The 14423-nt window shown below is 38.1% G+C and overlaps 1 protein-coding gene across 1 annotated transcript in view; it reads left to right on the plus strand.

Moving 5' to 3' along the window:
* The first annotated feature begins 287 nt into the window (after positions 1-287).
* ABCB5 (ATP binding cassette subfamily B member 5) overlaps positions 288-14423 on the plus strand; it is a 35135-nt gene continuing 20999 nt past the window's right edge. The window contains exons 1-13 of the mRNA XM_026077576.1: positions 288-336; positions 1501-1588; positions 1683-1731; positions 2757-2910; positions 3339-3405; positions 3633-3824; positions 4926-5097; positions 6278-6402; positions 8802-8979; positions 10003-10116; positions 11082-11192; positions 12753-12878; positions 14215-14418. Coding sequence (XP_025933361.1) covers positions 288-336; positions 1501-1588; positions 1683-1731; positions 2757-2910; positions 3339-3405; positions 3633-3824; positions 4926-5097; positions 6278-6402; positions 8802-8979; positions 10003-10116; positions 11082-11192; positions 12753-12878; positions 14215-14418 — 1629 coding nt within the window. The remainder of the gene's footprint in view (positions 337-1500; positions 1589-1682; positions 1732-2756; positions 2911-3338; positions 3406-3632; positions 3825-4925; positions 5098-6277; positions 6403-8801; positions 8980-10002; positions 10117-11081; positions 11193-12752; positions 12879-14214; positions 14419-14423) is intronic.

Below are 14423 nucleotides of genomic sequence, written 5' to 3' on the forward strand. Positions count from 1 at the left end.
AACTGCGTTAGGTGGTAGTGTTCTAGTTTGTATTGTATTTAATATCTCCATACAAAAGTAGTGTTTTACCATGCTGTTCTAAATTTCTTTTAGTCATTCTATGTCAGTAGGGACAATATTGATACTAAAATGTACTGAGTTATGAAAAAATAATTTTCACGTGAACTCTTTACTTATCAACCATTTCCAAAAGTGGTGTTGTGGGAGTTTTTGTTATTTTGTATGCAGGTTTTGCCTAACGTGACTTTCATCTTTATATCTTATAAGTATACAACAAAGGAAAAACAATGAGGAATGATTTTGTAAATCATGCAGAAAAGGACCTCTCTGATGCTGGTAAGCTACGTGCATGAAAATGGTGTGTGTGTTTGAGGAATATATTTCACAGCTTCCAATCTAAAGGTGCATTATAAATCCTGCTTGATTGCTGTAGTGATTTTATAGGAGACAGCACATTAGCAGGGTCTGAATATGTGTATTCTATAGCAATTTGCTGGGCGCATCCTATTTTTTCCTTCATATTCTTCCAGTTCAGTACGTTTCTAGTGAGTTTAAAATAACTAAAGCCACCACCCAGAAAATGTGCGTGCATAAGAGTCATTCCACTGAGTTCAACTACACTGATTCACATGAGTAATGTTATGTAGGTGGTACTGACCTGGGCATGCAAATAAGTTGAGCCCAATAAGGTAGACACACATTATCGCCTTTGAATGGTTATTTAAACAAATCTTTATAGACTGCCTGACAAAGGTACATAAAAACAGTATATGGAAAATTCTATTCACAGTGAGTCAGTAGTTACAGTTAAGGTCAAAGCAGATTGGGAATGGCTACTGTGTTGAGACCATTTCTCCCTGTGTGATTCGCAGCTGGCTCCCTGTTGTGATTTTGTTCATCAGTTTCTTTATCCACTTGTTACATCTCATCTTATGCTGTTATAATCATAAGCTATTTTGGTTGAGATTCCTCTTTTGTACAGATTTCTAAAGCCTTTAGTACAAAGGAGCTGGGCTCTGTGGCAGCTACTGCAATACAAAGAGATAATAAAGATGGCTATTACAGGCAAAGACACAATTCTGCAGTTAACTCACATGCATTTAGTGTTACCTACAGCAATTATAATCTTTACTATAAGCAATTCCACTTACATGGGTAGGGCTTCTCCTCTTGTTTGCATTGAATTTTGTAGGTCTTTGTAGAAATATTGTTTAATTCTTGCTTTTAGTCTTTGATACCTTTTCTGTACAAATGTATTTTAATGGTGAAAATGAAGGTTGTTTTCATCACAAAAATGGGACTGGGCACTTTTTCTGGAGAGGAGCAGATGAACTGAAGAGAAAGGAATTTTCAAGAAAAATTAACTGGGCTGTTTCAAGAATATGAGAAAAAACAGTCTTTAAGCTTTAAACTGCAAAAGAACAAGCAGGGAAAGATGTAAGAAAATGGTACAAAAGACTGGATGTTATGTTAAAACAAAGTCTGCTTTTTGTTCCACAGAACCTGCAAGCAAGGGATATGACAACCCTTCTTTCCAACATGATGAAAATCTTCAACAAAGTGACCAGTTAAAGACCAAGAAAAAAAAGTAGGGGTTCTCTGAACTTAACGGATCGGCTGCTGGTTTTTATTGCTTTGCTAAAAGGAGCTTATCTTAATTTAGTCTTTTGTATTTCCTTTAGGAAGGAAAATGAGAAGTCAGAGAGAAAGGTGGTTGGCATTTTTGAACTGGTTAGTGTCCAGTTTGATGGTCTGCTTTACATTTCCTTTTCTTTATCTGTCATTGTGAATTGTTTATGTATGTATAACAGTTAATAGGCAGTCAAAAACTGGAGAAGTCACCTGGGACCCATGAAATGCTAGGTCCTCTTTAAAATTTGGACTGTTATGTCAAGTTCCCACCAGAGTGTATTGGTAGTACTTGAAGCAGTTCAGTGTTAGTGCTGTTGCAGAATGAAGCTCACCCATGTTGAGCTTGATCTAGGATATATACACTGCACAGGCCCTTGCCTTAGCTCCATTTATAAAGGATTTATCCTGTGCTTGATCTCTGAGAGATTTACTGTCTGTGGTATGTTTTTATGTCAGTTTTCTACAACAGCTATTCCCCAATAACTATGTGTGGACATGCTTATTGTGGACTGAGAGAACTTTTATTCCTTTCTGGTTTATTCTATGACCATTACACTTTGGAAGTGGGTTAGGACGCTTAGGAATAACATGTTCTGATTTCAGATTAGCCACATCCAGGAATAGCTATTGCACTTCAAATTCACATCATTTTTTAAATCAAACAAATGTTCAAAGATAGACAAGTCTTAAGAAACAATCGCTGATGCAAACAATTTCTACTGATAGATATAAGCGAGGTGCTGGTTGATAACTCTTGTTTACATTTCAAAAGCATTATCTTAGTAAATATGTAACTTGGTGGAATGCAATATGTAATAAATTGTACAGAGAAGATCATCACTTAAAAACATATAGGACACACACTTTTCTTTTCCTGTTAAGTGAGGAAATAACCATGTGTCCTGTCAAAATCCCACAACAACCTTACTGAATATTGATTTAAAGATGTATGTGACCTATTACAAAATTCTTCTTATGTTCTGTTTACCTACAGTTTTAGTATTGTTGCTTCTTAGAACATATATGTAAAAACAAAGTGTGTCCTGGAAATATGCTGTACTGTACCAAGTATGTGAATTGTCAGACATAACTTCGCTCTATTTTTTTCTTTAATGTTCACATAGTTTTGCTATGCTGATTGGGTGGATATACTTTTGATGATAGTTGGTTTGATAGCAGCTGCTGCAAATGGTACTGGATTACCACTTATGATCGTTGTCTTTGGAGACATGACAAATAGTTTTGTGCTAAGCGGCCTGCAATCAAGTGCATCAGAAAGTAAGTGAATAGACTTCTCTACACATCAGTTATGTTTTGCTACAGGGGCTAAGATATTCCCCAGACTGAGTGATGGTGTGCTTCTGAAAAAGTGTGTGATGAGCAAAATTCATCCCTGTGCAAATTACTAGATCATTTAAATCAACTTTTGATGTCTTGGACAGGACAGAAGCAGTCCTTTGTCTGTGGTCTTTATGAAAGAATTTCAGCATTGGTGGGATAGTAGGGAGCATGGCCACCTTTTGTATTATCAGTTATTGGGCAGTGCTGTGCCCTTATAGCAATAAGGTCAGGAAAGATGAATCTGTATTTGCCTAGTGTCTGACCCCATTTGCTAAATACAGAACATTCAAAAAATGATGACCCTAGACTGCCGTGATTTATTTTCTACGTATATTGTATAATTAATAGTTAATTTTTTTTTGCAGATACTTCAGTAAATGGGTCCAGTTGTCCATCAATTCCAGGGGTAGATATAGAAGTTGAAATGGCAAAGTAAGAATTTTTGTAATTATTCTGTTAACAATAGAATGTTTTTTTTCTTTATTATCCTTTTGAGCAGAAGCCAAATTTTGCCTTCTCAGAAGGGCTTCACAATAATGCATCACAGGCTTTGGTATTTACCTTAGTGGAGTAAATAAAGACTAACTGCAGCTTTGTAGAGGTCACTTCTCTCACAGGATACAGAGTGATTATAAGGCCTTTTTGTTCCCTTATCTCAGATTTGCTTACTACTATGTTGGAATTGGCTGTGCTGTGTTGATACTGAGCACCATCCAAGTGTGGACATTTTTGATTGCTGCTACAAGGCAGACAGCAAGGATCCGGCAAAAGTTCTTTTTTGCAGTACTTCATCAGGAGATGGCTTGGTTCGATACTACCCAGATTGGAACGCTGAACACCAGACTGACAGAGTGAGGGCTCTATTTATTTTTGGCCCCGTAAATGTGATGTCTAAAAGAAAATTGCCATTTGTCTTCTGTGGAATTACCTATAGAGAGTTTTGAAGAAAACTTTGAACTGAAGTGTGAAATACTGCAGCTCTCTGAGGGAGGAATTCATTATCCTTTTCCACTTCATTTGTGCAGTTTCTGTGATATATGCGTTGGAAGGGTTTATGCTGTGAAACGCTATATTCTACCTGTCTGACATTGGCTTTGCAATATTTATGAAGTACGTGGCAGATAGTACTAGATAAACAGCTCTGCTGTCTCCAACTAGTTTACAAACACTGAAAACTCTGACACTTTATTGAATGGGTATGAACTCACATTTATATCCAGCCAGATCTCAGTCTGGACTCAATCCAAAGTCAGTTGAAGACTTTTGGAGCTTTTCCATAGACTTCAATGAGTTTGGGGGTGAGGACTGCATACCCCAGGATGCAGTAGAGACTACATAGATGAACACAGATTTTTCTGGGTTTTAAGACAGCTTTGGACAGAACTGTAGCCTGAAAGCTGTGAGAGAGGCTTAAATGAAACCACTCACAACTCTAATATCTGCAGTTCCTGGGGAGAGACAAAGGGGAAGGAAAATGGTATGAAAAACAGAGGTTCTTCCAAATAACAATCTTCTGATAGAATAGAGATAAGCCTTTACCTGAGGATGTGAGCAAAATTAAGCATATAAAATGCATCAGAGAGCAGAGGAAGAAGCCGTTTAGAGGGGGTCATGGGAGGTGAGAGGGTTGTTTGGCTGTTTACTTGTATTATTCCATTTGGATACTGGATAAGGAAACTAGGTCATTTGTGACCTAGTGACAGGACATAGAAACAGCAGAGAATGATGGAAAGTACAGAAAATGAGTCCCAGAAAATAGGAGGTTTCCACTGTACTTTGGCCACACAAGAGACTAATGGTACCATTCAGTAGCTGTGGTTAGAAATTTTCTGTGCCAGTTATGAAATGGCAAAACTTCTTACATTAGGCCACACATCATGAAACCGGAGAATGGGGGAAGGTTTAAAATAAGAAGCGCTCCAATTAACAAATCTTTTTTTTTTCTTTTTAAGTGACATCAACACCATCCATGAAGGCATCGGAGACAAAATCTGTATATTTGTACAATTTTTTGCCACATTTCTGGCAGGGATTATTATAGGATTCATCCACGGCTGGAAGCTGACATTAGTTATTTTGTCAGTCAGCCCTCTGCTTGCTGCATCAGCAGCAGTTTGGTCAACTGTAAGTGTGCAGAACTAATAAAGAAAGCAAACCAGAAAAACATCACAATTCTTCTCATACATAGGAAAGGGGAAGAGAAAGGAAAAAACTTAGCATGGGCTCTAAGTTGGGAGGCTGGTCCCGTGGTTACTTTATCGTTTCTTCCCCTCCCCCTGTCGCTTTGTTGCACAAAAAAAACCCATGAACATGTCCTTGCTCATGTTCCTGTTCCTTCAGTCCACCTACTCTACCTTTGTGCCATGTAGCAGGAGGATAACCTGCATTAGAGCATCTTCCTCATGCAGAGTATTGCCTGAGGAAGGCCAGACATGCGCTCATACCCCTCACCCTTCCCTGTTAACACAAATGCATTTCAAGCTCTTTCTGCCAGTGTGTGCATGATACTATATTTCTTGCAAATAATTTACCAAGTTTCATGCCATGTACAGAGTTGACACTGGGACATATATATAGCTACCACAGAATGGAGTAATACAAATCAGTGAAATAGCTGGAGAGGTTTCCTTTACAGATAGGGAGAGATTTTTCTCTTGTCGATCTGTTGTAGTCACACTAATGGGCACTGCTTGTATTCCTTATCTATAATATTGTTTTTTTTCCCCTTGAAGCATTGCAAATATGTAAGGAAAAAGAGAATTAGAAGCCATAATGTAATGAGCTTGCTTACTTTAATGTCTATTATTGTTCTAGTTTATGAGCACCTCAGCTTGCAATATTTCTATGTTCTGAGCACCATTATGTAAAAAAGTACTGTTTATCCTATTGTATGGAGAACAGAACTACTTAAACTGCCTGTTAAAGTCGTCTCTAAAGAGCAGTTTCCTAACGCCTTCATGGGGAGCCCAAGGGGCAGCCCCCAGAGCAGCTATGGCACACCTCCCTGACCATGCAAAATGCTACGTCTGACACGTATCACGGTGTAGTTCAGAGGCTGTCCTCAGCCTGGGGGGAAAGTGGGTAAGTCATGAAGCTGCTTTTATATTTGTGTAGTCTTTCACTGTGATTTGGACACAATCAAAAAAGCTAGAGAGTTTGGGGAAGTTCATGGCAGATGGAGGAGTTGATCCCAGCTTTCCTAAAATTTATTCTTGTGCCTTGACCATTGATCACTCTTCTTCACTGGTGCAGTGTGCATATCCTTTTGATAGGCTGCAATAAAATCTGTTTTCCAACTTTCCAGCTCCTGGCGTCACTTACCGCTAAAGAGCTGTCTGCTTATGCTAAAGCAGGGGCTGTGGCAGAAGAAATCTTGACAGCTGTGAAGACTGTTGTGGCTTTCAATGGACAAAAAAAGGCAATAGCAAAGTAAGTTTTTGAATTAATAATAATTCTGCTTAATATATGCAAAAGAAGTTTGGGTGTAGGGTATCGGAGGGGGGTGGGAGAAGGGGGTGGCAGATTCTCCTTGGAGTCAGTTTATTCTTCTTTAAGTGAACAGCTCACCTGAAAATAGATGTGTAAATAGACCAAGTCCATGAACATAAACTATTCAGTTTTATCACTGCAGCATAATCCCAAATTTCTCTTCTGAAAGAGATTTGGAGTTGAATTCAGAAATCAAAACTATGGAAGGGTTACTTTTCTCTAGTACTCGAGTACAGCAAAACGTGATTAATTGCTTAACTTCTAGAACATGTGCACTGCTGTTCTGATCTTTGATTAATGAGCTTATATTTAAGCTTCACTGGATAAAGGCCTTAAGTAAAATCGCATCATTGGCTTTTATTACTTTAATGCTTTGCAAATAACACTTGTAGTTGACCTAATCCAGTGTTGGCCCTAGTCACATGTAGAAGGTGAGTCACCTGGTGTGAGTTGGATATGGCAGGCCAGAACTTCGTTCACATATTTGCCAAATAACCCAACAAGCAAGCAAAGGAAAACATTCGGTGCATAGATACAGGGCATCACTAGTGCCATCCAGATGGGGAATACAAAGACCTGGTCTACAGGATCCATAAATCTCTTCTATCTTTTTCAGCTGTCATGTTTGCTCTGCCCTTGTGCAAATTTTCTTAAATGATGTTAGCTCTAGCGCCAGGTCCTACAGTCTGCTTCTGTATTTTTCTGCTTCTAAGAACTGAGGTCTGGCTATCTTATGGTACTGGACTCAGCTTACTGGGTTTTGTCCTTAAATTGCAACAGTTTTGAGACCCTCTTTTTTTTTCCAGAGTCTAAACCCTTTCCTCTTACATGATGAAGGCAAAAACCCCTAAGCTGGCCTAGATCAGTTATGCCCCCACCAACACTAGGGTCTAAGTGTCCTATGATAGGATCTCCTTCAAACTACTTTTCTCTTTTCTTGAGTTCTAGAGACAAAATAACTGATATCCAGGTAACTTCATACCATTAAGACATTTTCCTTCCTCCACTGTTGACCAGTCAGACTCTTCCACAGCTCTGCTTCCTTCTAATGTGGAACAGGTGGCTCTCCTGGGTGGCTTTCCTGGGAACATCACTACCCAGGGACTGAGTAGGGCATTTTGCAAACTGTGGGTTGTGAATCTTACGTAGCTCTTGAAAGGTGGTCTCAAGGAGTTAGGAAAAGCAACCATAGTGATTCATTGTACAGTGTCCCCACTGGCTGCAAATGTTTACACTTGCCAGAGACCTTAAGTCATCTGTTTCTTGGAGAGGCTCGGTGCTTCCACTGTAGCTGAGTGATCAATTATACTTGTAACCCATGCTTAAATCCAATTCTCATTCCCCATTCTTGAAGGATCTATGATGCTGCTGATTTGGGGTAGGGGTTGGTCTTAAGAAGACAACCAAGCCAAAACATTTCAATATATTTGAGTAGCAAATACAGTATCAGTAGAATGCAGCAACTTACATAACCAAAATTAGTTTGCATCATTTTAAGATTCCTTCCCAGCTGACTAAACTTGACCCTTCACTTCAGGTCTTCCTCCTATGGGGAATTTGTGTGCATAAAATGTGCGTTAGGAAGAAACTACAAGTTGCTGAGTCGTGCCACTGACAAGTAAAATGATATATATGATCCCTAGGTTATACTTGCCATAAAGAGCTCGAGAAAGTGAAAGCTATTAGCTGGAAACTAGAGATGAATTAACTTGAACTATCCTTAGAAAAAATAATTCTTTCACTGAACTCATCAGTCTTTATACTGGTCTTATGTGTCCACTTACTTGCTATATTGTCATGCTAATCAGTAAATTAACCTAAGAAAGACTTATTACTTCCAGAATGGTCAGCAAGAGAACAACTCTGGTAGTCAGCAGGAGCTCTGGCTTCTATTCATTTATCTGGTTTCATCCATAGTGCCTTTCTCTTTTTTTTTTCAAAAATTTGGAGGACTAAATCTTACATTTCATAGGTGATGTTGATAAACCCTTTTCAAGATTTCCTTTCAGAACTAAGAAAAACAAATTACTCAACGGTGGTGTCTTGTCTTTCATTATGAAAATAAAGTCATTGTACTCAGTTGTTTTCTAACTTTGTCCTTCACAGTGGCAATTCAGTTGTAAATGACAGCTTTAGATGTTTTCAGAATAGGACAGAGCAGATTTATTCAAAAGAATTATATTACTGCTAGCCTTCTGTCAAAAATATTCTGAATGCTAGGTTAGAATCTGGTTAATTGCTTTTATGGCAGAAAAACCTTTTAATTAAAAAAGGTATTGGGAAATGTCAGAGTGGCATGTGGTACCTGACAAATTAATGGTTTCCTCATCCATTTTCAGATATGATGCTAACCTGGAGTTGGCTAAAAGTGTTGGAGTGAAAAAATCTATTACCACCAACACATCTCTGGGTGTTTCACAATTTCTGATCTTTGGATCCTATGCTCTTGCATTTTGGTATGGAACCAAACTCACTGTGGAGGAGAAAGAAAATTATGACATTGGTCGTGTGTTAATTGTAAGTACAGCAGTGCAGCCTTGAAAAATGCTCTGTAATTTCAAGCAAATACTATGTTATACAAGCAGTCTATGTAATTATCCCTACTTTCCCCTCAGCCACAAAGTGCATACTAAACTAGCTGTTAGAGACTTGCTTGGTATAAAAGAACTGAGAGGAGGGCATTTGTCTTACCTAACTTTTGCTATTAAAAGTTAGGCATCTAGTTTGAACAGGGCACCTGAATTTCCACTATAATCAATATCAAGACAAAAGTACCTGCAGAGTAGGACTTTTCCCATTTCTCTTAGACACTATTGTAGGGCAGGATGAACAACCTAGAGCTTCTGTCTAGGCAACAAAGACAACTAATTTGGACTGCTGACAAAATTCTAGTGAGCTCATAAGATTAAATGAATCCCACTGGTGGGATGAGTGTGTACTCTGAAGTCCTCAAGAACTCATTTGGCCATGATGTCTTTTTTGTGAGTGTTGTTGTTCTTCACTTGCAAGTAACATTACATTGCAATGTTAGCAATGTGTCTAGGTTGCTGTAGGTTTGAAGGTGTTTGGCTGTCTTCTTCAAAAGTTTGGCTACATGCTTAACTTTCAGGCTTTGAGTGACTTCTGATGAGTTCTCCTCAGTGCGGTTCCTCACAGCAAATGAAGCTAATTGCGTACGTTGGTCCCACAGTTGGGATTTCAGTTAGGAAACTCTGGACTGTGTTTTGGGAGCCTTGTACCTTTGGGAACATCTGGAAAGCAACAGAGAAAGATATTTGTTCTTATTCCAGATGATACAGAAAGCAAAAGCATCAAAAGGAAAAACCATTCATGCCACAAAAACACGTATCAGTAGTTACTATTCATGGCTGAAAAACCTGGAGTGGGCAGGAGCTACTATAAAATTCACCTTTCACTTTTACATTTGGTTTTCTTGGAAAAGGTGCACTAGAATGTCGTGGGCATTGACTTGGAAATGACTGAGGCACTGGCAGATCTGTAATCACCACTAATCTCATGGCTTCTCTCTGTCTGATGCAGGTCTTCTTCTCTGTGCTCGTCGGTGCCTTCTCGCTGGGACAGGCGGCTCCCAATCTGGAGAGTGTGGCTAATGCGCGTGGGGCTGCCTATGAAGTGTACAGAATTATCAGTAAGGTACTTAGAAATGAAGCTTTTCAACTAGGTTTACATTTTCCACCTTTGTTCTTGAGGGATGTAACAAAAAAATCCCCCAGCTCCCCAAACCATGAACCCTAAAGATGCCTACCGCTGAAACCAATAGTAAGATATCTCCATTCATATCATGGAAACTGCTTCTTTTTTTGTTATAATAAATTTTGGGAATCCTGGGATGTGTATCTGAGACTTGTGAATGAGGTCTTTCCCTAATATTAGATGTGCAGCTATATAGGGAAAGTAGTAAGGCCCTGCACCATTTTTTTTTAATGTATATATGTACAATTTCAGCTGAGCTGTTCTTTTTTTTATTTGAGCATTAATAGTGCTATAGAAAGCCATAATAATACAAAGTTACAGTGATGATGTTGCTATGAAAGAATATTTCCACATTATTATTGTCTTGGCCTTACTGTTTTATGTAGCAATTGGTTATCTATGTATATGAAATGTTTTAAACAAATAGTACTAGAAAGCTAATATAGAAATGGCTCCATTTTTCCCCTTGCTCTGAGTATGGAACCCTCCTATATGTGTAACTGAGGTCCACATGGGATAGTACAGTTACTTAAGTTATACACTTCCAGATTTTCTTCTAAAAATTTTGTTGCATTTGAGAATGTGCTGTATTTGTAAAATTAGAATTCACACATTTAATTGTTCCCCTGTATTCATCTTCAAAAAAAACATAAATCCTTAGGTCAGCTGGATATGCCTAATAATTCCATGCCATTTTTATTATGTTTTTAAAGCCAAAAGGCTTTGTAAGAACAACGCTTCAATGACATGCAGCATCCCCCAAGTAAAATGCAACAGCTCTGCAACGATGTGCTGCAATGTAAACCAGCAGCTAAGAGTGTAAAGTAGAGAACAGTGTATCCAGCTGAAATAGCAGTTCCAAAAGTAGTAATGAGCAATTCATTTAAAAAAAAATCTCTTTCCAGAAACGGCTTATAGATAGCAGCTCTCAGGAAGGCTACAAACCAGACAAGCTCATAGGAGAAATTGAGTTCAGAAACATCCATTTCAATTACCCATCCAGACCTGATGTTAAAGTAAGTGTTCATTGTATTTGTATCTAGTGTAATGAAATTCTGCAGCCTATGTCTGTTTTCTTTCTTTAATCCTTTTGTTATTGTTGCTCTTCAATGCTTTCTCAGCTCAGAAATCAGAGGTGACAGGGCAGAGCTCTTCTTCCTTCCTCTTAAAGAGCTCTCCAGGAGATGAGCTATGTTGTGGGTCTGCAGGCCAAATGGGAGGGAAATAAGAAATATTTTGTCATCCCTCCCAAATCTACTGAGTCAGCAGCTCTCCCTGCTAATAGTATCAAATAATATTAATAAAGCCATAAAGAATCAGCAAAAATGTGTGGAAGTTATCCACAATCTCCCAAGCAATTAATGCAATACAGTGTAATCTCCACTGCCTAAACTACACCAGATCAAATATAGCTACTGTCAGTGTTAATCTTTCAACACCTTTCCTGATAACAGAGAGTTAGAAACAGCCTATAGGTGGGTGTGACTATTGGCATGTGAAGAATTTATGGTATCCGGAACATAGTTCTTGTCTGATATGTGGACGCCAGGATATCAGCATCCTGGAGATGTGAAGCTCACTGGATGTAACATAGGGAGAGAAGCGCAATATTGCAACTATTTTAATCTCTCATTGCGAAAACATGTGTAGGCAAAATTGTAAATCAGCCTGGTATAAACAAAAAGAGTTCCCATAGCAGCAAAATATTTTGGCAACTGCACAGTATTACTCGTATATGAAAAGGATGTCTTTTGAGGTAAAATGTTCCTAAATGTGAAAATGGCAACAAAAATACTGTTATCTGTAACTATTATTCCCAAGGTTGCTCAGGCTGTTAACAATAAGGGTTGGGATTTCTTAAGGACCTTCAGCAGGTCCTTTAAGCAGGTAAGGACAAGCAGTTACCTTGTCAAAACAACCATTTGTAGACTAAAGATGGAACAAACCAAGCTTGTTTCTCTGCAATAATGTTTAACACCTTTGAAATATTTTTTTCTGTGAGATTCATAACTGTTATGTCGTTTTCTAAGCATTGAAAAACAAATGAGGATGGCAGCAGAACATATGACCCTGAGTCTGCTACAGTATCACACAAATAGGAGAAAATGAACCATCAAGTTTAGAGTACTGTGGCTGTGTCTATATTCGTTGATTTGAGTGTTCTGGGGAATTTTCCCAGGCACTGGAATGCAACGGTCTATGCAGGGAAGCTGTTAAAATGTTTCTTGGCATGAACTTGGCCTGTTCCAGCCATCAATCTTCTCAAATAATTCCCAGGCTTGGTTTGGTAGCCAGAATGATCCAGGTACCATTCCCAAAAGGCAGGTTGCCTACTGCCATCCTGTTTTGGAGGCTAATACACTTCACAAGCATAGTGTAGGCTGTTCCATATCAGTGCCCCAGAATATTTCCAAGTACATTTAATTTATTACTATTGCCATATCCTGTCAGATGACACCCCACACTACTGTCTTGCTTATTGCTACAATTATCTTGACAGACTGTTTTTTAATCAGTCTACCTATTTAAGTAACTTCAAATTTGTCAAACTGAAATATAAATATTTTTTTTTCCAGATTCTCAAAGGTCTAAACTTGAAAGTTCAAACCGGGAAGACCATTGCTCTAGTTGGTGCCAGTGGTTGTGGAAAAAGCACTGCCATTCAGTTGCTACAGAGATTCTATGATCCCGTCCAAGGAGAAGTAAGTTCCTACAAATTAATTATAAAAACTGAGAGCTATTAGGATAAGCCTGAATTTCCCATGTTGACTGAACTTTGATTATTGATTGAATTCGAGCACATCTCTGCATAGTTTTGTAATTCCACCATTTAAACTTCAAATGAACTGTCTTTTTCTGATGATCTGACTTTTTCTTTATTATGCTCCTCCTCCTTGCAGTAGCTTGCCAGAAGTAGTAAATACCACAAATCTTTCAATAGATGTAAAGATATGAAATTAAAGTTCTTCTTATTAACAACTGGCTTCTAATAGTCTGTAAACTTTGACTTACCTTCTCTCTCTCTCGCTCTCTCTCTCGCTCGCTCTCTCTCTTGCTCTCTCTCTCTCTCTTAAAAAAAAAAAAAAAAAGCATAATCCAACAGTGCTCTGCTACGTTTTTCTTCCTTTTCATTGAACATAAACAAAAATCTAGAGTTTTTCCTATTTTAAATAATTGCTTTCTTGGCTCATTTTTCTGAACCTGCTAGCCCACAGCAAAACTTTGCATCATTATACATTGTATGTCTGCTTTATTGCCACTAAACACTAGATCTCATCAGTAAATGGTGAGTGTTTCTCATGAGAAATTTTCAAAGGAAAATATATATATTTAAGGAAAATGTTATTTTTGTATTAAACGATATCTAAAGAATGCCACTTAATAATTATTACTCTTTGTTGGAACTAGGTAAGTATTTCAAGTATTAGAGAATAAACTACTACTATATAATGTATCTAGGTAGCTATCAATTATCAACGCAGTTGTTTCTTAGTTATTGTTTCCATGGCTGTACGTGCCTCAGTTTGCTGTTTTTCTGCTGTGCCAATATAAATGTTCATAGGACCATGTGGCAAATGATCTGGCTTAAAAATAATCTCCCTCATTCTTTTTGGTGGACTTGGACTGTTTCTTCAATCTGATGTAAAGCGCAGCCACAGAGTGTGTAGCCACAACTGAGAGGACAGTGAGCTGTGGCACAGCGGCATGAAAATAGGGAGAAAAGTAATCAGGAAAGAAGATGGAAATCTCTTAATCCAGCTTTGTTTTCAGACAACATGTTTATTGAACAAACCTTGATGTCTTCCCTGTTTATACTGCTCCTGTCTATTTTCTAGTTCATGCAGTAGATGGAAAAACTACAAAAACTTCTCCTTCAATTTAGTTTTCTACTAAAGAGAACAATAAAAAAAAATACTTATCATTTTTGTCCTTGCAGCTGATACCTAAGTCAGGTAATAATCATTTATCTATTTCAATTGATTTATTATAAATAGAATTCATTTCCTCATCATCTTTGACATATGCTTTTTCTCTCAGGTTACCTTAGATGGACAGGATATTCGGACACTTAATGTAAAGTGGCTAAGAGAAAATATTGGTATTGTGAGCCAGGAGCCCGTTTTGTTTGCAACAACAATAGCTGAGAATATTCGCTATGGCAGAGAAGATATTTCTGATGTTGAAATTGAGCAAGCAGCTAAAGAAGCCAATGCTTTTGATTTTATATCAAGACTGCCTGATGTGAG

Source organism: Apteryx rowi, unplaced genomic scaffold, assembly GCF_003343035.1.
Source record: "Apteryx rowi isolate R43461 unplaced genomic scaffold, aptRow1 scaffold_459, whole genome shotgun sequence".
In the NCBI taxonomy this organism is placed as follows: Eukaryota; Metazoa; Chordata; class Aves; order Apterygiformes; family Apterygidae; genus Apteryx; species Apteryx rowi.